The sequence below is a fragment of the Coregonus lavaretus genome, assembly GCF_964263955.1.
Source record: "Coregonus lavaretus genome assembly, contig: HAP1_SCAFFOLD_440, whole genome shotgun sequence".
NCBI classification, from domain to species: Eukaryota; Metazoa; Chordata; class Actinopteri; order Salmoniformes; family Salmonidae; genus Coregonus; species Coregonus lavaretus.
The window spans coordinates 259,317-280,347 of record NW_028157292.1 but is presented as its reverse complement, the minus strand read 5'-3'; the positions used below and the strand labels follow the sequence as shown (position 1 = coordinate 280,347).

General features: G+C 42.5%; 1 protein-coding gene across 1 annotated transcript in view; it reads right to left on the bottom strand.

Moving 5' to 3' along the window:
* LOC311125578 (uncharacterized protein) overlaps positions 1-21,031 on the bottom strand; it is a gene marked incomplete at both ends in the record, with an annotated part of 35,661 nt that overhangs the window by 9,841 nt on the left and 4,789 nt on the right. The window contains 4 exons of the mRNA XM_084199606.1: positions 5,612-5,626; positions 16,343-16,460; positions 17,434-17,536; positions 17,936-17,998. Coding sequence (XP_084055732.1) covers positions 5,612-5,626; positions 16,343-16,460; positions 17,434-17,536; positions 17,936-17,998 — 299 coding nt within the window. The remainder of the gene's footprint in view (positions 1-5,611; positions 5,627-16,342; positions 16,461-17,433; positions 17,537-17,935; positions 17,999-21,031) is intronic.

Sequence of the window (21,031 nt, the reverse complement as noted above, 5' to 3'; positions counted from 1 at the left end):
ATTCAGGTCTGGGGAACGGGCGGTCCATAGCATCAATGCCTTCCTCTTGCAGGAACTGCGGACACACTCCAGCCACATGAGGTCTAGCATTGTCTTGCATTAGGAGGAACCCAGGGCCAACCGCACCAGCATATGGTCTCACAAGGGGTCTGAGGATCTCATCTCGGTACCTAATGGCAGTCAGGCTACCTCTGGCGAGCACATGGAGGGCTGTGCGGCCCCCCAAAGAAATGCCACCCCACACCATGACTGACCCACCGCCAAACCGGTCATGCTGGAGGATGTAGCAGGCAGCAGAACGTTCTCCACGGCCTCTCCAGACTCTGTCACGTCTGTCACATGTGCTCAGTGTGAACCTGCTTTCATCTGTGAAGAGCACAGGGCGCCAGTGGCGAATTTGCCAATCTTGGTGTTCTCTGGCAAATGCCAAACGTCCTGCACGGTTTTGGGCTGTAAGCACAACCCCCACCTGTGGACGTCGGGCCCTCATACCACCCTCATGGAGTCTGTTTCTGACCGTTTGAGCAGACACATGCACATTTGTGGCCTGCTGGAGGTCATTTTGCAGGGCTCTGGCAGTGCTCCTCCTGCTCCTCCTTGCACAAAGGCGGAGTTAGCGGTCCTGCTGCTGGGTTGTTGCCCTCCTACGGCCTCCTCCACGTCTCCTGATGTACTGGCCTGTCTCCTGGTAGCACCTCCATGCTCTGGACACTACGCTGACAGACACAGCAAACCTTCTTGCCACAGCTCGCATTGATGTGCCATCCTGGATGAGCTGCACTACCTGAGCCACTTGTGTGGGTTGTAGACTCCGTCTCATGCTACCACTAGAGTGAAAGCACCGCCAGCATTCAAAAGTGACCAAAACATCAGCCAGGAAGCATAGGAACTGAGAAGTGGTCTGTGATCACCACCTGCAGAACCACTTCTTTATTGGGGGTGTCTTGCTAATTGCCTATAATTTCCACCTGTTGTCTATTCCATTTCCACAACAGCATGTGAAATGTATTGTCAATCAGTGTTGCTTCCTAAGTGGACAGTTTGATTTCACAGAAGTGTGATTGACTTGGAGTTACATTGTGTTGTTTAAGTGTTCCCTTTATTTTTTTGAGCAGTGTAGTTAACAGAGGAAGAACAATTATTTCAAGCACCACCCTCCTTTTAAAGCTTCCAGTCTGTTATTCTAACTCAATTCAACACTCTCACCTGTGTTAATGAGAGAATCACTGACATGATGTCAGCTGGTCCTTTTGTGTCAGGGCTGAAATGCATTGGAAACGTTTTTTGGGGATTAAGTTCATTTTCATGGCAAAGAGGGAATTTGTAATTAATTGCAATTCATCTGATCACTCTTCATAACTTTCTGGAGCATATGTAAATTGCCATCATAAAAACTGAGGCAGCAGACTTTAATTAATATTTGTGTCATTCTCAAAACCTTTGACCACGACCGTACATGATTCCATGTGTGTTATTTCATAGTTTTGATGTCTTCACTATTATTCTACAATGTAAAACATAGAAAAAATAAAGAAAAACCCTTGAATGAGTAGGTGTGTCCAAACTTTTCACTGGTACTGTACATACATACCTTTTAAATAATAATTATATGGACCGGGGGCTCTGATCCTGGATCAACACTGGGGGACACTGAGACACTTTCTGAATACTGGCCCTGATGTAACAACCAAAACACAGCTCAAATAGTAACAAGAAGTAAAATGTGTATTTAGTATGTGACTAAATTTCAAGATATTGTCAAGAGTACTTACAGAATGAAGGAGAGAGGTCTTGTACAGTAAGTCAACTGACTGGCAGTGCGCGGAAATAAGAAGTAGGAAGTAGTAAGTGTGAATTCTGTTGTTGATACATATTTAAAGTGGTCAGGGCAGAAGTAGCTGATGCAGAACTTCCTTTCCTTCCACTTTGACATGTATGAGGACCAGACCAGTGCGTCATAAGCGGGAGGTTTTATTTCAATAGAAAATGTACAACAGAATGCATATCTAGTTGCCTTTTTTCATTTGAGGATTGGTCTTACATTTTTTCTAATGGGCAAAATGTGGGCTATTTCTTTTGACCACATACACTATCATGTAAACAATGTGTTTACTATTTGGAATGTTTATAGTATCTTAGAATGTGTTTACTATAGCCTACTATTTGGAATGTTTATAGTATCTTAGAATGTGTTTACTATAGCCTACTATTTGGAATGTTTATAGTATCTTAGAATGTGTTTACTATAGCCTACTATTTGGAATGTTTATAGTATCTTAGAATGTGTTTACTATAGCCTACTATTTGGAATGTTTATAATATCTTAGAATGTGTTGCCTTTCTCCCTCTGAGTTCTACATGGAACAGGTCAAAGTTCCATTTTCATTTGGTCAGTTCTATGATGCCATTCATTCTATTCTACAAACCCATTCAATTTACACTCCTCATCAGCTGCACCACTCCCGGCCGCGACCGGGAGACTCATGGGCGGCGCACTATTGGCCCAGGGTAGGGGAGGGAATGGCCAGCAGGGCTGTAGCTCAGTTGTTAGAGCATGGCGTTTGCAACGCCAGGGTTGTGGGTTCGATTCCCATGAGGGGCCAGTATGAAAAAAAATTAAAAATAATGTATGCACTCACTAACTGTAATTTGCTCTGGATAAGAGCGTCTGCTAAATGACTAAAATGTAAATGTGTTTCCGTAATGTTCCATCTCTCAGTGTTGGGATGCACTGGATTGACGTGTACGACAGCGTGTTCCAGTGCCCGCCAATATCCAGCAACTTCACACAGCCATTGAAGAGGAGTGTGACAACATTCCACAGGCCACAATCAACAGCCTGATCAACTCTATGTGAAGGAGATGTGTTGTGCAACATTAGGCAAATAGTGGTCAAACCAGATACTGACTGGTTTTCTGATCCACACCCCTACCTTTTTTTTAAAGGTATCTGTGACTAACAGATGCATATCTGTATTCCCAGTCATTTGAAATCCATGGATTAGGGCGTAATTAATTTATTTCAATTGACAAATGTCCTTATATGAACTGTAACTCAGTAAAATCTTTGAAATTATTGCATGCTGTGTTTATATTATTGTTGAGTATAAATCCACTGTGTCTCACACACACACACACACACACTGAGCAGGGATTCAAATGTATGTTTGCATGTCTTTTTTACCCTGGTTAATAATCTCATCCCTATGTAGATCAACACTCCTACACTGAGACACTTTATGAATACTGGCCCTGATGGAACAACCAAAACACAGCTCAAATAGTAACAAGAAGTAAAATGATACATTACCCTCAAGTATATGACTTACGACTAAAAACAAATAACTAAAAACTATTTTTCAAGATATTGTCAAGAGTACTTACAGAATGAAGTGAAGGGGAGAGGTCTTGTACAGTGAGTCTACTGACTGGCAGTGCAGGAACTGCTAGTAAGTGTCAGTTCTGTGGTTGATACATATTTAAAGTAGTCAGAACACAAGTAGCTGATACAGAACTGTCATTTCCTTCCTCTTTAAGACATTAACATGCATGATGACCAGAACAGCATGTGAGAGAAGGGAGGTTACTGTATTAGAGTGGGCCCTACATTTCTAAAATGGACAAAATGTCCCCCATTTCCACTTTTCTTTAATACAGAACCATGTTAACCACCTAAGGTTGATGTAGCATAATCCAAAAATCGCCATACAAATCTGTCAGTTTAAAGGTAGAGATATCTGTTTTTGGTCTCAATCCACCGCGTTCACCTATGTTGCACTTCTGCATCTGTGGTGAAAGGTGACAGAGCTAGACCATGTTTGTCAGACCATGAGACGTCCCGAAAATCGGTCTTCTCATAAAATGTTGCTCTACGAACCCCTCAAGCGTCTTGGGACTCGTCTGAAGTCGGTACAGTCGATCTGTAGCATCCAAACATTTTGGGCTACACACTAATGTGTGGAAAGATGAGACTCTCACGAACATGTCTGTTGTTTTTCTCTAGGACACCCAAAGGCCACATAAGACAAAATTATGGAAGTATATACTGTTCAGTGCCAAAAATAAGGGGTTAAATCCATGTTAAAAATATATATATATTACGATCTTACTTATATCTCTCAGGTATAGGACAGACACTTCAGAATAAACTTCCTTTAGATTTTTTTGGGGGGACTATATTTTATTCCATGTAGTGAATCTGCTATTCAATGCGTTTGTATGGGCTAATAGCAGTAAGGCCAAAAATAATTTTTAATCAAATAATCGTTGTATCTATTGTAGTGTATTAGGATTATGTCTTTGTTCATGTTTTTCATGTGGAACTGAAAGGATGTTTATTTTAGTTCAAAAGTAGCCATTTGTAGGGCGACGCCCCATGGGAGACAGGTGATTGGACAGCAGAGGGAGCAACCCATATTTTTGCATTGTTTATAAGTAAATGCTGGAGGCAGAGGGGGTTAGAACAGACAGATTAATTTGGGACACTGTTTCTCCAGACACTGCAGGTCTGTAAACTTATGCTGAAATCTTGTGATATAAATAAAACTTATAATCAAAGTGCAGCCTAAGCGGACTCTTTGTTTGACAGCAATAAATACCAGCATCGACGCGATACAACAAATGGGGGCTCGTCCGGGATTGGTCTGCATCTTCCCTTTGTTTCATTCATGAGCAGCGAGGTGACTACCGCTCAAGATAAGGTGAGATTCCTCACAAATTATTGGGTGTTAGTTGTTTGGCTGGCTTATGGATGTGCGCTGGTGAAGGTGTACCATGTAAATTACTTGGGTAGATGTGGTCTTATTGCGGTCGACTAAGGGTCTGTCATAATTATTCTAAAATTTTAGAGCAATCGATGGTAGTGAATGAGGCAGATATTGAGGCAGATATACAAGGCAGATATTAAAGGCAGATATACGTATACAAAATTAGGGCATTGCAATCTTGTAAAGACCCCAGGGAGGCGACCTCATGGTGGGCCATAAATCCTCATAACAAGTTAGGTGTTTTTAGGTCAGTCTATGACTGGAGTTGTGGAATTTATTTGATTGTGGTTACTGCTCATCTTCTATCCGACGGGATAGCTGGTTGGGAGAACCTCTCTGTGGATATCCATTGAACTCACGGCATCATAAACGATAGAGAATAGGACAAAGAAAAGGGCAATGCAGGTTACATTGTTATGTGTTGCAAGCCACAGGTTAGATACATGCTAATGCTAAATGCTAATGCTAAATGCTAATGCTAAATGCTAATATGTTGCATGCTACATGCTAACGTGTGACCTTAGAGGGCCATTGCGATGGAATAAAGCCTCTTAAATTATGTTTGTGTGTGTAGAATTCAGGTTCTATGCGTTGTGAGCTCTGTTAAGTGTTATTGTTTGACTATAAGGGGTAAAAGAGAGGAGCTGTGGCAGAATGCTAACGTTCTATTGTCTGGAAATCGTATCGTTGAATGTATTGCGCATGCGTTTAATTTTACGACACTACACTACAACACGTTGGAGTTTACGGCACTAGATTATGACACGTTTGTTTTACGGCACTAGACTACAACACGTTGTTTACTAAAACTACAACACGGGGTATTTTGGGTAATTTGGTCATACTTCTGTTGGACTGTGCTGCAGGGGGAGACAGAGAAACAGACACAGACAAAGAGAAGAGATGTGAACACGAATCTTCTAGTTGTTAAAGCGGCTGTTGTTTGAAAATGAAACTATTTGTTGAGATCTATTGAATTTATAAATTAGATATATGTTGACGGGTTATAATAAATTAAATTAAATGACGGATTTAAAATAAATAAAAATGTTATTGAGCTATTTAGTCCCGAGTTAAGTCTTAGAGCGAATGTGAGTGGGGGAATATTGAATGCTGGAAATAACTCAGTGAGTGTATAAACTTTAAATGCTTGTCTGTCCCTTTTTGTTCCCTTGTCATATGAGAGGCGATAGGACGAGAGGAGAGAGAGAGGAGGGGCTGGCGTATACATCACGTGACAAGGTGTGACGCGGCAGAGGATCGAGTCAGATATCAGGCTAGTTCTGTTTACAAAATCTTCCCCTACAGGATATTTGATGTTATGACAATTTCGCAGACGCTTGGCAACAGACTGATCATTTGAATAAAATTTGCATTTTGGAGTCTCTGTGCATCACTTGGCTTGATTAGGTGTTCGGTTGGAAATCAAGTACTGACATTATTCTGTGAAATTAAGATACTTGGGTGCATATTAAACAATGGAATTTATGAGTATTGTAGTGTTGTAGGATTGGAAGTCTTTGGTTTTTGGGATTGCTGTGAAGTTGACTACTTGTATTTACTTTCCGGATGGGTTGTGGTAAGATAGCCACTAATTGATAAATTGGTAAGATAGGATATAGAAATAAAAAATTGGTTTTAATTATTCATAATTTGTAATTGATTTTTAAATTGATTTTTTATTTTAATTAAAAATATGTTTTGAATAAAAAAAATTAATTGATTTATTTTTTATTTTTTATATATTCATATTTTTATTTATTTTTGGGGGTTGTTTAGTTTATATTAATAATTAAAGGGGGGAAGCCATAGGCTATATAGTCTAAAATAAAATAATTCACAATAAAGGAATATAAAAGAGTAGTTACAATGGGGAGAAAGGACAGCAAGGCTATGAAAGTCATTACACCGGTTGATATAGTTGAAAATAGTAATCCTTTAGTTAAGGGTATTGCGAGGTTATCCGGCAAATGGAACAAACGTTGGCCTGACATTGAACAACCATGGCCAGTGGAAGGGACTTTTAACCCTGACGTCATCAACATCATGAAAGTGCTTCTGTCAATTTAGAAGGCAGATCAAAAGAAGGGGGAAAAAAGGGAACGACGTAAAGAGAAGAGACAAAGGGAGCTGGGTGTTCTTAAGCTGTTTGAAGATGAAGGACAAAAACTGATGAAAGATACCAACGATAAGAGAAACAAAGGTATAGAGAAAATGCTAAAGGAAGAGAAGTCGACAGAAAAACTAAGGGCAGAAGTCAGTATACCTTTCTCACATACGGATTCAGCGAAAAGACCCCCACCTTATGAGAAGGAAGTAGAGCTTAGGGATGTTATCCTCAGCTTCCAGTGATCATCCAGCAGGGTGATTATTGCATCAGAGATGAAGATGAACGAATAATAGAGAAAGGACAAGCAGAAACGACCATAAAAATGCATCCAAACTCCAAAAGTAAAAAGAAAACGAGATGTCTGGAAACTAAGGGTGGAATGAGGTTAAGTAGGATGGAACTGGATAAGGACGATGATGATCAGAGTGATTCAGAGGAGATCATGGGTGGATATGATCCTGTGATCAAACGGAGGTTGGCCAGAACGGAGAGAAGGGGTGAGGAAGGTTTGAAGAAGAAGGATACAAGATATTCTAGTTCTGATGAAAGCAAAGATGAAGACAGCGATAAAGAGGAGACTAAAGGTGCTGTGTATTCAAGAGGAGTTTATCCTACAAGGACTGGCACAGAAGAAATAGAAAGAGATATAGACCAATGCTTATCAGGCCTGGATAAAGCGAGGACTTTAGAAGAGGTAAGAGAACTAGAGGAACAACTCAAGACGCTGAAGATACAGAGGGAGAAACTGCAGGAAAAAGAATCCAAAGAAGTTGAGGGAAAATATGCATTGAGGCCAAGGAAAGAGGCCACGAGTAAAATGATGCCAGTTATCATTCGAGGTCAAAACTTAGAATATAAGCCGTTGCAAAATACCGATATGTCAAATATACTTGAGAAGCTGCCTATTCTTCAGGATGGGGCCTATCCTTGGATTTCGAAATTGGAAGAAATTACGGTGGGAACACAGTCAGCCATAGGAGACGTTAAGAGACTTTTGGCTAATCTCATTGGGATTCCAGATATGGAAGAAGTCTTTCAGAGCGCTGGACTCATTAGATATGTAGGGACTGCAGTGAACGATCCTGAATTGTTGGCTGCAAGTAGGAATCGTCTGTGGAGAGCATTGAAAGATACATTTCCAACAAATGTGCATCCTGATAATATTCTGATTGACCCACTAGGACAACAAGAAAATCCGAGAGCCTATGTGTCAAGAGTTCATCAAGTGTGGAGAAATATTACTGGAAATGATCCAGATGTGAGTCAAATTGAGCAGTCAATTTTGAGAGCTAAACTGCAAATGGGACTGCCCTCACCAGTAAGGAGCAAACTGGCAGAGGTGGTTGGACTTGGAAGCATGACAAAAGGTGTCTATACAGATCATATAGCCCATCAAGTGGATCTGTACAGGAAAAAGGAACACAACCAGAAAGAACAGGACGAAGAAACTCTCAGAAAACTCAATCAAATACAACTTGTGGAGAATAAGAAGGAGAATAAACAAGCTTTGGTTATGCAGAATCAGTGTGCACCAAATCAACAATCACTGCCACAGCTTCAACCAGACCAGTTCCAACCGCAATTGTACCAGCCACCAATGGGGGTACCAGTTGTTTCATATCCACAGCCAATTTCTGGACAGACGCAGAATTGGAGAGGAAGAGGACGAGAAGGCTTCGAAGGAAGAGGAAGGTTTCAGCCACACTTCCAGCAATCTCAAGATGTGTGTTATAATTGTGGACAGGGTGGTCACTATGCCCGGGACTGCAATAAGTCAGGAGGAAACATCAGAGGGAATTTCAGAGGAAGATACAGGGGCCAGTCAAGATCATCTGGAGGACCGGTGAACCCCTACAGGGGTCCGGAGCAAGGATTCTAGAGGTGCCTAGAAGATCCGAAAGGGGGGTGTCAGCTGGTAGCATCAGGACCGGAAAAAGATCCAACAATTGAGGTGAAAATAAACAACCGACCATTGGAAGTGATGGCGGATAGCGGAGCTGCGTTCACCTGTGTTCGGCCTGAAGATGCTACACATCTCCGTATGTCCAATCAACTCATTAGGACAATCGGATTTGAGGGAGTAAAACAGCTGATTCCTCTTACGGAACCAATTGAGCTCTGCTATAAAGATCAGAAAATTACAATACCCATACTGGTATCAGAACATACACCTGTTGCATTATTGGGAAGAGATGCATTGTGTAAATTGAACTGTACAATAAGATGTACACCAGACGGCTGTCTGGTAGAAATGCCAAAGGAAAAGGTTTACCAAGTGTTGATGATGACAGAGATGGATTCGTCTTCAATATTCTGGATTGGAAATCTCAGTGAAGATTTTATGAAGCAGGCTAAGATATGGGAGAGATTTATTGTTGCAAATATGCCGGATGCGAGGCTTCCGGAATATCCATTCCATTGTACGCTCAAGTATTTCAAGAAGGCTGCCCAACCACACTCAGAGGAATGGTTGAGTCATCAACCGAAGAATGTTCAACTTAGCTCAAGTTGCATTATTTTAGGACCACAAGGAGCAGCTATGAAGATAAACACAGACGACTATCTGAATAAATAATTTGAGATTGAGAAGAGTGTGCCACATGTTACCTTGTTGGTTTCGGAAGGCTATGAGCAGAAGCAAATAGGAGAAATGATGACAGAAGCAGAGAAACTTATTTTCAGACCAATGAAAGAGAATTTGGCGATCTGGAGAAGTGAAGATCAACGATTTCTTAAAATAATGATTTCGGCTCAAGGATAAGGAGAGCCACAGGCGGTAGGAATGACACATGAATCTATTTGCAATATGAAGATTGATTCAGACTCTATGAAAGAGGAGATGTTGCAACAAGTTCGAGAAGGGTTGTGGTCTCAACACAGTACCGATATTGGACTTGTGAAATCAGCCCAACCTGTGAAAGTTGAACTTCGACCAGGAGCCAGACCTCCATGGAAAAATCAGTATCCATTGAAAGATGAAGCAGTCCAAGGGATTGAACCACAAATTGAAGGACTTTCGAAAGCAGGTGTTTTAAGGACAACAAAAAACCCTCTGAGTAACACGCCTTTGTGGCCTGTGGAAAAACCAGATGGAACTTATCGTGTGGTTCATGATTTGAGAGCAGTAAATGAGGTAGTGACTGACTTTCCAGCAGAAGTGCCAGATCCGCATACCTTGTTAGCCCAAATTCCTCCTGATGCGACACATTTTACAGTGCTAGACTTATGTGGAGCATTTTTTAGTGTTCCACTTAGTGTAGAGAGTCAGAATTTATTTGGGTTCACATATAAGGGACAATTCTATGAGTACAGTAGAATGCCACAGGGGTACCGGCATTCTCCTCATATCTTCAATAAAGTACTGAAGGATGATTTGGTAGGGATAGATCAGATATTGCAGAGCACTGTCATTCAGTACGTAGATGATATAATGGTTTGCTCACAAAATAAGGAAACATGTCATAGAGACTCAATTAAATTGCTACAGGTATTGGCAGAAAAGGGGCATAAGGTTTCACAGAAAAAGCTGCAATATTGCCAGGAGAAGGTTGTGTATTTAGGTCAAAACATAACGCATGGCCACAGAAACATTTCGAACAGGCAAGTGGAAACTATTCGTAAGGCTCCGAAGCCTAGAACGGTCAGAGAGATGATGACATTTCTGGGTATTGCTGGTTATTCCTCAGCTTGGGTGGAGGATTATACTAGTTTGATGGCATCTTTGAGAGCTATGGTTAGGGGTACTGAGAGTGGTCAACTCCATAGCAATCTTTCCTGGACACAGGAAGGCCATGTGGCATTTGAAACGATCAAACAGAGGTTGCAGGAGGCACCTGCACTTACACTACCAGATTACTCAAATAACTTTTTGCTATATGTGTCTACTTCTACTGGAGGTAGATATGCGTGTGCGGTTCTTTGTCAACCGACAGGCACGGGGACGAATCCTCAGCCTATTTCCTACTACTCTACTGCTTATTCAGAGGTAGAACTAGGGTTACCACTGTGTTACAGAGCAATGGTGGGAGTATATTCAATGTATGACAAAGCATCATCGGTCACAATGGGCTACCCAGTAACAATTCTTACCCATCATAGTCTCAGAAATCTTCTGAACTATGGGAAATATACATTGACTATGCCTAGGCTCAGAGACTATCATAGGCTCTTAGAATAGGAAGATGTCACCCTAGTGAGGTGTGATACAGTAAATCCAGCCGAGAGTTTACCAACTTCAGAGGATTGTGAGCCACATGATTGTGTCCAAGAAGCAGAGAGATATTCGAGGCTTAGATCAGATTTACAAGCCTTTCCATTACGTGAGGCAGACCTGGAGTATTGGACTGATGGGTCTTGTTATCGGGTGGGAGATAAATTGTGTGCTGGTTATGCAGTAGTTAAAGGCAGAGGAACTGGATTTGTTGTGTAAAAGGCTGAAGTAATACCACAGCCTGCGTCTGCACAACTTGCTGAACTTGTGGGGCTAACAGAAGCATGTTTGTTAGCAGAAGGAAGGCGAGTAACGATATACACTGATTCAGCATATGCACATAGTGTATGTCATTTGTTTGGGGCAGTATGGAAAGGTCGAGGGTTTAAGAAAACGGATGGTTCTCCGATACAACATCATGCGCAAATAATGAAACTGTTGCATGCTATGATGAAGCCTAAAGAGATAGCGATAGCTAAGTGTGCAGCTCACAAAACAGATATGTCAAGAGTGACACAAGGGAACAAAGCTGCTGATGAAGCTGCAAAAGCCGTCGCAGGAGCGGATAAATTGGGAAAAGTTTTTCTGGTCACTCATGGAGTGGACTTGGAAGACAAAATTACGCTTCAGGATGTAATTTTGATGCAAGAAGCTGCTTCTATGATCAACAAACAGCTATGGCTAGACCGAGGAGCGGTCAAAGATGCTACTGGTCTGTGGAGAAACCATGAGGGGTTGATAGTAGCGCCTCTAGACCTCTTAGGTCTGATGATTCAGGAAACACATGGGTTAGCTCATGTTGCGAGGGGGGAGGTTAACAGAAAGATCACAAAGGAATATGGTTTTTGGGCTCCATATTTGTTTGAACAAATTGATTATATGATAGGAAGGTGCACTATCTGTCTTAAAAATAATGTTCGAAAAGGGGTAACTGTTCATCCCGGTTACATTCCTACACCAAGGGGTCCTATGCGTGAGTTGGTTATTGACTTTGTTGATATGATAAAACCAGTTGATGGGAAAAGATACATGTTGGTGATTGTAGATAGATTTTCACGATGGACGGAGGCTTGTCCAACCAAGCGTAAAGATGCTCAGTCGGTTGCCAAGTTCTTGTGTAAAGAAGTCATAAGCAGGTGGGGATTACCCGATCGAATATCCTCAGACAATGGAAGGGAATTTGTGGATAAATCAGTTAAATTGATGTTGCAAAAATTGGGAATTAAGCAACGTCTTGGAGCAGTTTATAACCCACAAAGTCAAGGGATGTGTGAAAGAATGAACGGTGTCTTGAAAAATCGCATTGTGAAGATTTGTCAACATACAGGTCTAAACTGGATAGCGGCGCTTCCTTTAGCACTAATGGTGTGTCGCTCAAGTGAGTTACGTGATCTACGTATGACACCCCATGAGTTGGTAACAGGAAGAAGGATGCCTACGCCTTGTTTGCGAACAAGCGGAAAGGGTCCGAGCTTGGCTCTGTTGGAAGATGAAATGAGAGCGTACGTTACATATATGGCCAATTTTCATAAAAAGTTGTCCACATATGTTTCTGACAGGCAAAGACAAGAAGAGGTGCAGGAGGAGCTTGAGGAGGATAAGAGGAATACAGTACAACCGGGGGACAAAGTATTCGTAAAGGTATTCAGAAGGAAGTGGTATAACGAACGTCGTGAAGGACCATTTGAAGTGGTTCGTAGTACTGGAACAGCTGTCCAGGTTAAGGGGTCTCCTACGTGGTATCATTTGTCACATTTTGTTAAAGCGCCTGGAGAAGAGGTGCCACGCACAGAGAGAGAGGATGGAGATAGGGGAGAACAGGAAAAGGGAGAGATTGTCAATGTTGGGGATAACGTTGATAATGTTTACACTTCTGATGATGCCAGAGATGACTATGCAATGGATGGAAAGGAAAGGGGGTTTGGGGAAATTGATTTTCAATATGTCCCAGAAGCAACAGGGAATATTTTAGTGGAATGTGAAGCAGCAGAGACCACCAAGGGCAACTCTGTTACAGGAGAAGCTAGTGATTCAGTTAGACAAAGTAGGCCTAGACCAGTTAGGAGAAAAGTCAGACCAAAACGTTACGAAAACTAGGGATGAAGTAACAACAATGACATCAACACTTCAGTCTATTATAACAACAGTGAAAAGCAATTAAGTCTTTCAACATTGATAGTTATTAAAGCCATACATATATCGCATTTGATTACAAGGGAACCAATAGCTCCAGCACCAATATTAGAAGAAAATACTGTTATTAAGGTTAGGAGGGGTGAGACAGCTCATCTTCCTTGTAGCTGTGAGCGATGGAGTGGGGGAGGGGACGTTCCTCCCACATGGAGAGATAATTATGGAGAAGAAGTATTGTTATCAGGACCAGATGTAGAAGCGGTGCCCCCTAGTCAAAGGAAGTATATTTTGTACAACAATATGAAGGGGAAGAGGGTTATGAGTGATTGTTCACTTATTTTGCGTAATGTTACGAATAAAGATCAGGGAGAATATATGTGTACTTATCTAGTGCAAGCATTAAAATTGGTTCCGGTTAAGAATTATTGGTTAAAAGGCTATGTAATTCGTAAAGTGACGCTTATAATGGAAGAGTTGAAGTCTGATGAAGCTTCCACAGTCACCAAAGGAGTTCAGGAGAAGTATATTACAGTAGCCACTCCAACAGTAAATAATACACAGAGGATATCGGTAGCTTTCCCACTAGAAGTAATTAAGGGTGTTAATTAATCAACTAAATCAACTACTTTAATGGTAACTTTGGAAGGGATTAATGGTACGACGGCAATAACAAATGTAGGAAGTGTGACACCGACACCGACAACAACTTTTCTGAAATTAAAGGATGTAGCAAGAATGACTCAGCAGATAGTGATAGAGAACAATATAGATTCATCTGAAATAGTGCAAAATAATATCATGAAGGTACAGGATGAGTTATTTGATTTCAACATAACATCAGAAGATACATCTGATCAATACCGCTCGTTAGGGAAAAGAGAGACTAAATGGAAGGCATATGGATTTGATTCTTCTGTTTTGAAGATTAAAGATGAATGGGCAGGTAGAAATCTTTGGTTCCAGCAGTTAACTCATTCTGTAAGGTCAGTGAGGAATCTTGAGGGTCCATGTCTGTTGAGAATTCCAGCACCAGAGACATGGGGTTCCATTTTAGAGACGGTCGCTCAACCTCTATCGAGTATGTGTCAATCTTATGCTTTGTCATGGCTGTTGTATCAGCAACAATCATTAACAGATAAAGTAATGTCGTTGTCAAAACATTTGTTTAGGCCTAGGTTTAGGTGTTCTTGGTTAAATGAATTACCCTATGTGAATTTGTTAGATGGTAAGGAAAATCAGGTAACAGCGAACCCTGAAGCATTGGAGGTGAAAGCAGTGAGGGCTAAAAGTTGTTTTTGTTCTAATAAAACATATGATGGAAAGGGTATGTTCATGGGAATATCAGATTGTGATGATTATATGATGACTTTGGGTAAGCATGAACATAAGGTTAGAGATGACAAATATAATGTAACTTTTTATGTACCAGTTAGTAAGAAGAGCAGGACTTTGATGGTGAAAGATCAGCTTTTGCCTGGCAATGTGACTATTGGGAATTTTAGAGATATTTGGTTGGTTTGTGGTGATAAAGCATATATATTCTTACCCTATGGATGGACAGGATGTTGTTACATGTCAAGATTGAAGCTTCCATATGAGGCTTTTACCATTAAAAGAGGGGTAGCACCGGACACAGATAAATCTGAAGCTAGGGTTGAAAATAGGGTGAAAAGAGACATGGCGACATTTCATAGTCTTGAAGCCTACCATTGGAGGATAAGTCTAGGAGAGAAGTGGGGACTCTGACTTTTTCCATGGTATGGTGTAACATTTTTGGCAGATCATATTGATAATATTACCTATACTTTGCAGGGGTTTGCGAATGAAACAATAAGAGGGTTTAACCTTCTGTCAAATACTCAAAGAAGTCACAGACTGACACTGTTGAAACATGACATGGCTCTTGACTATATTTTAGCAAAACAAGGTGGCTTATGTTTGGCTATGAATCTGACGGGGGATGATTGTTATACTTTGATCCCAGATAGTTCCGATAATATCACGGCAGGGATAGAGATTCACTGTAGGGTCCGATGGGTTGACCAGCCTTAGAGTGGACATTTTGGATAGTATTTTGTTTGCTGGGGCTTTCATGTGTATTTAATTGCATCATAGTTTCAAATGCATTGATAAAGATTTATGAATTCATCGGGAGTACCTAGGTGGTTGCCTGGGGCAGAGGGACCGTGAGAGAATTTTACTGTCTTCATTGATGGATGGAAATTTGGAACAAAGGCTGCCAGACAGATTTTTCGCTCTCACACTCCATAAAGATTTGTTCATATTTCATAGTAATGTATTCACACTCCATAAACATTTGTTCATATTTCATAGAAAGGTATTTACACTCTAGAGAAAAATGTTTTTTGGTTTAATGTTAAAGATACTCAATAAGATAAATTGTTACTTGTCATAATCCTGTTTTGTTTGTTTTCGAGACTTTTAGTTCGTCTCGAAGGGGGGAATGCAGTGTATTAGGATTATGTCTTTGTTAATGTTTTTTATGTGGAACTGAAAGGATGTTTATTTTAGTTCAAAAGTAGCCATTTGTAGGGTGACGCCCCAGGGGAGACAGGTGATTGGACAGCAGAGGGAGCAACCCATATTTTTGCATTGTTTATAAGTATATGCTGGAGGCAGAGGGGGTTAGAACAGACAGATTAATTTGGGACACTGTTTCTCCAGACACTGCAGGTCTGTAAACTTATGCTGAAATCTTGTGATATAAATAAAACTTATAATCAAAGTGCAGCCTAAGCGGACTCTTTGTTTGACAGCAATAAGTACCAGCATCGACGCGATACAACACTATTTTTTGGATAGTTAAGGTTTCTTAACATTCTAAATCAAATAGCTAAATTATCATTGGTATGACCTTCTTTAAAATAATCAATATAGGAGGTCCTCTGTAGCTCAGCTGGTAGAGCACGGCGCTTGTAACGCCAAGGTAGTGGGTTCGATCCCCGGGACCACCCATACACAAAAAAAAAATGTATGCACGCATGACTGTAAGTCGCTTTGGATAAAAGCGTCTGCTAAATGGCATATTATTATTATTATTATAACCCATTATAAGTGCTTATATATGTTTATAAATTATAGTTGATGTTTTGACAGACAGACAGATGTCCTTATCCTGAGGAGGCATACTGGGAGGCTGAGGAGGTGTTGAGGCCTCTAAGGTTGGTTCTCTGAGGGCTTTGTACCTGATTACCAGCCTGGTGCTCTCCAGCTCCACCCCCTGGACAGGAGGACAAACAACAGGCACAGTCCAAATACATACAATGGAACCAATAACATAGTCCCAAAAGTACAATGGGACTAATAGCACTGTCCCAAAAGTACAATGGAACCAATAACAACGTTTTTTTCCTTTGCCACCAGAAAGGAGTTGAATTGTTGTACTTTACTCTCTGTGTTGGACAATGGTGATAATTTTTGATACAGGTCTTGACCCTGTGTATTATGCAGAGACATCTAACTCCCCATTGGGATCTCTACAGTGCTGTCAGGTGGACATCATTAGCAACACGCAAGCTCAAACACTGGTACATTCTTATTCAGAAGGCCATTGAAGGAAAACTGCCATTTTATCTATCCTCTATTCTAGCACGAAATGAGAACACATTCAAGCTCAGATCTCAATCTTGTTTTATGCTAACAGTCCTGAAATGTAAAACCAAGCATGGAAAAAGGTCCTTTCATTATTCAGCCCCCTGATCTTGGAATTCCCTCCAAGCCAACATAAAACTCCACGACCTGGTGTCCCTAGAGGAGTTCAGGACAAATAGATGAATAGGTTGTTGAGACATGTATCTGTTTCTAGTTGTCACCCCATGTCACTAGTTTGCATTGCTTGCTGTTGTATTTGTGCTTTTTTTTAAACTTAGAATGACGCACCGGTGCGGGTTAAATAAATGTGTTCCTAAAAGTACAATGGAACCAACAGCATAGTCACAAAAGTACAACGGAACCAAAATTATAGTGACAAAAGTACAATGGAACCAATAGAATAGTCACAAAAGTACAATGGAACCAATAGCATAGTCCCAAAAGTACTTGGAACCAAAATTATAGTCCCAAAAGTACAATGGAACCAATAGAATAGTCACAACAGTACAAACTAAATAATTGAAATAATAAATAATAATTGAAAGCACATCTCACATAGTTGAAGGCATTTTGACAGCATTATGTTTCATCCCACCACTCACCTGGAGCCTCTCCAAGGCGAGAGCGGCCATGTTGGCATTCTTTAAGTTGATGAAGGCACAGAATCTCTCATGAAGAACACTGATGCTCTCTATCTCCCCACATCTGCAGTACAGGACATAGAATTAGAATGTAGAACTCTGATACTCTCTATCTCCCTACACCTACAGAACAGAACATAGAATTAGAATGTAGAACTATGATACTCTCTATTTCCTCACACCTACAGTACAGAACATATAATTAGAATGTAAAAGAATGATGATTCCCTTTCCATAAATGTCATTGGATTAGAATGGTGGACCGGCGGCCATTTTGTGCTAACCATTTCAAGTGTTAATTTTATGTTACTTGATGATTATCACACCACATCATGTAAGAAACAAAGAAAGTCACAGCAAGAGAAGCCTAAGCAGTGGACATGGAGATATATATATATATATATAGAAATAGAGATGTAGATACAGAACTAAAACAGATAGAAATGGGGCATGGTGGTCGTACGTTTTGAAGAGGTCCCATATGTGTGTCTCAGTGACGTTACCCGGAGAGAGGGACAGGTTGGACCTGAGGACGAGAGGAATGGAGGGAGGGGACCATCGTCAGAACACATCCATTAAGATGTTAAAATGACATCAATTGCACTGGTGTTATCCAGACCTTTGTTCAAATAGTATTTGAAATCATTCAAATATTTTGAGCGTTTGCTTGTACCTACTTGTGGTGTCAGATTTATGTTATTTGCACTTTTGGGACTATTCTGTTGGTTCCATTGCATCAAACAAGCTCAATCTTTAAGTAAAGCTAGTTTGAGTATAGGAAATACACTATTTTCACCCAGGTGTGGTTCCCACCCCTTCTAAATTGGTAAAGCTACCTGGGTAATGCTCTGAGGCTTACCCAGTGTTCCCAGGATGTTGCGTAAATAGTGTGTCAGGGGGGTTGACAGTAATAATACTCATTTATGTTGTACTGATAAATAAAGAGCTATTCGAAGGGACTTTTATTTGGAAAATTCCTTAGGGATGATGTTGAAAAATGTGCTATGACAGTTGTAGTGAATGATACTGCAACACTAATGAAGGGGTTATGACTGGTTACATAAAGGTGTAATGTCTACCCCCTTCATATGATGTGCCCCCCACCCGACGCCTCGAATCCAAGATGGAACGGATAGAGTACGCCAGGGCCCCCTCGATGTCCAGAGGAGGTGGAGGAATCTCCCGCACCTCAGACTCCTGGAGCGGACCAACCACCCCCGGCCTGAGGAGAGACACATGAAACGAGGGGTTAATACGGTAATCAGGGGGAAGTAATAACCTATAAGTGACCACGTTGATTCTCCTCAGGACTTTGAATGGCCCCACAAACCGCGGGCTCAGCTTCCGGCAGGGCATGCGGAGGGACAGATTCCGGGTTGAGAGCCAGACCCTATCCCCCGATACGAAGACCGGGGCCTCACTGCGGTGGCGGTCAGCATTGGCCTTCTGACGACTCACGGCGCGCTGGAGGTGAACTTGGGCTGTGTCCCACGCCTCCTCCGCGCACTGAAACCAGTCATCCACTGCAGGAGCCTCGGTCTGGCTCTGGTGCCACGGTGCCAGAACCGGTTGGTAACCTAAAACACATTGGATTGGCGTTAGGTTAGTAGAGGAGTGGCGGAGAGAGTTCTGGGCATATTATGCCCATGGCAAGAACACCGACCACTACCCACATCCTGATTTACCCGTTCCACCTGCCCATTTGACTCGGGGTGGAACCCAGAGGTCAGGCTGACCGAGACCCCCAGACGTTCCATGAACGCCTTCCAGACCTTGGACGTGAACTGGGGACCTCTGTCGGACACTATATCCTCTGGTACCCCGTAGTGCCGGAAGACGTGAGTAAACAGGGCCTCCGCAGTTTGCAGGGCCGTGGGGAGACCGGGCAGAGGAAGAAGGCGGCAGGACTTTGGAAAGCGGTCCACAAAGACCAGGATGGTGGTGTTACCTTGGGAGAGGGGAAGATCAGTAAAAAAATCAACACTTAGGTGAGACCATGGTCGTTGTGGAACTGGTAAAGGTTGTAACTTACCCGCTGGGAGGTGCCTAGGTGCCTTACTCTGGGTGCACACCGAGCAGGAGGAGACGTACACCCTCACGTACTTAGCCAAGGTAGGCCACCAGTACTTTCCGGTCAGGCAGCGCACTGTACAACTGATACCTGGGTGACCAGAGGAGGGTGAATTGTGTGCCCAGTAGATCAGACGATCACGGATAAGAGCAGGCACGTACCGCAGCCCAGCTAGACACTGAGGTGGAGATGGATCTGTGCGTAATGCCTGCTCTATATCTGCGTCCATCGCCCATACTACCGGCGCCACAATGCAGGAGGCATTACGGAGTATGGGGGTGTTGTCTCTGGGCCTCTCCTCTGTGTAATACAGCCGGGACAGTGCGTCGGCCTTCACGTTCTTCGAAACCGGAATGTATGACAGTGAAAAATCAAACCGGGTGAAGAATAGGGCCCACCTGGCCTGGCGAGGATTCAGCCTCCTCGCTGCCCGTATGTACTCCAGGTTATGATGGTCCGTCCAGATGAGGGAAGGGTGTTTCGCCCCTTCGAGCCAATGCCTCCACACGGTCAAAGCTCGGACAACAGCCAACAGCTCCCGATCACCAACGTCGTAGTTCTGCTCCGCCGGGCTGAGCTTCTTAGAGAAGAAGGCACAGGGGCGGAGCTTGGGTGGCGTTCCCGAGCGTTGAGATAGGACAGCGCCTATCCCTACCTCAGACGCATCCACCTCCACTACGAACGCTAGTGATGGATCGGGGTGGGCCAGTACCGGGGCTGAGGTGAACAGACCCCACAGTCTACTGAAGGCCAGGTCAGCCTCAGCAGACCAGCGGAGCCGGGACTGCCCACCCTTCAACAGGGATGTAATGTGAGCTGCAACCTTGCCAAAGCCCCGGATAAACCTTCGATAGTAGTTGGCGAAGCCAAGGAGGCGCTGCACCTCCTTAACCGTGGTTGGAGTCGGCCAATTACGCACGGCTGAAATGCGATCTCCCTCCATCTCCACACCTGAGGTGGTAATGCGGTATCCGAGGAAGGAGACGGACTGCTGGAAAAACATACACTTCTCTGCCTTGGCATAAAGGTCATTTTCCAACAGTCGGGCCAGCACTTTGCGAACCAGGGACACATGCTCGGCGCGCGTAGCGGAATACACCAGGATGTCATCGATGTAGACCACTACACCGCGACCAAGCATGTCCCATAACACCTCGTTCACAAAGGACTGGAAGACGGATGGAGCATTCATCAAACCGTAGGGCATCACCAGGTATTCATAATGCCCCGTGGTTGTGGTGAATGCTGTCTTCCACTCATCCCCCTCACGAACACACACCAGGTTGTATGCACTCCTGAGATCTAATTTGGTGAAGAAGCGCGCCCCATGCATTGACTCAATAACTGAAGGAATGAGGGGGAGAGGATAACTCAATCTTATCGTCTCCTTGTTCAGTGATCGATAATCAATGCACGGGTGCAGACCACCGTCTTTCTTCTTCACAAAGAAGAACACACCTGGTCCCATGTGATCGGGAAAGTAGATAG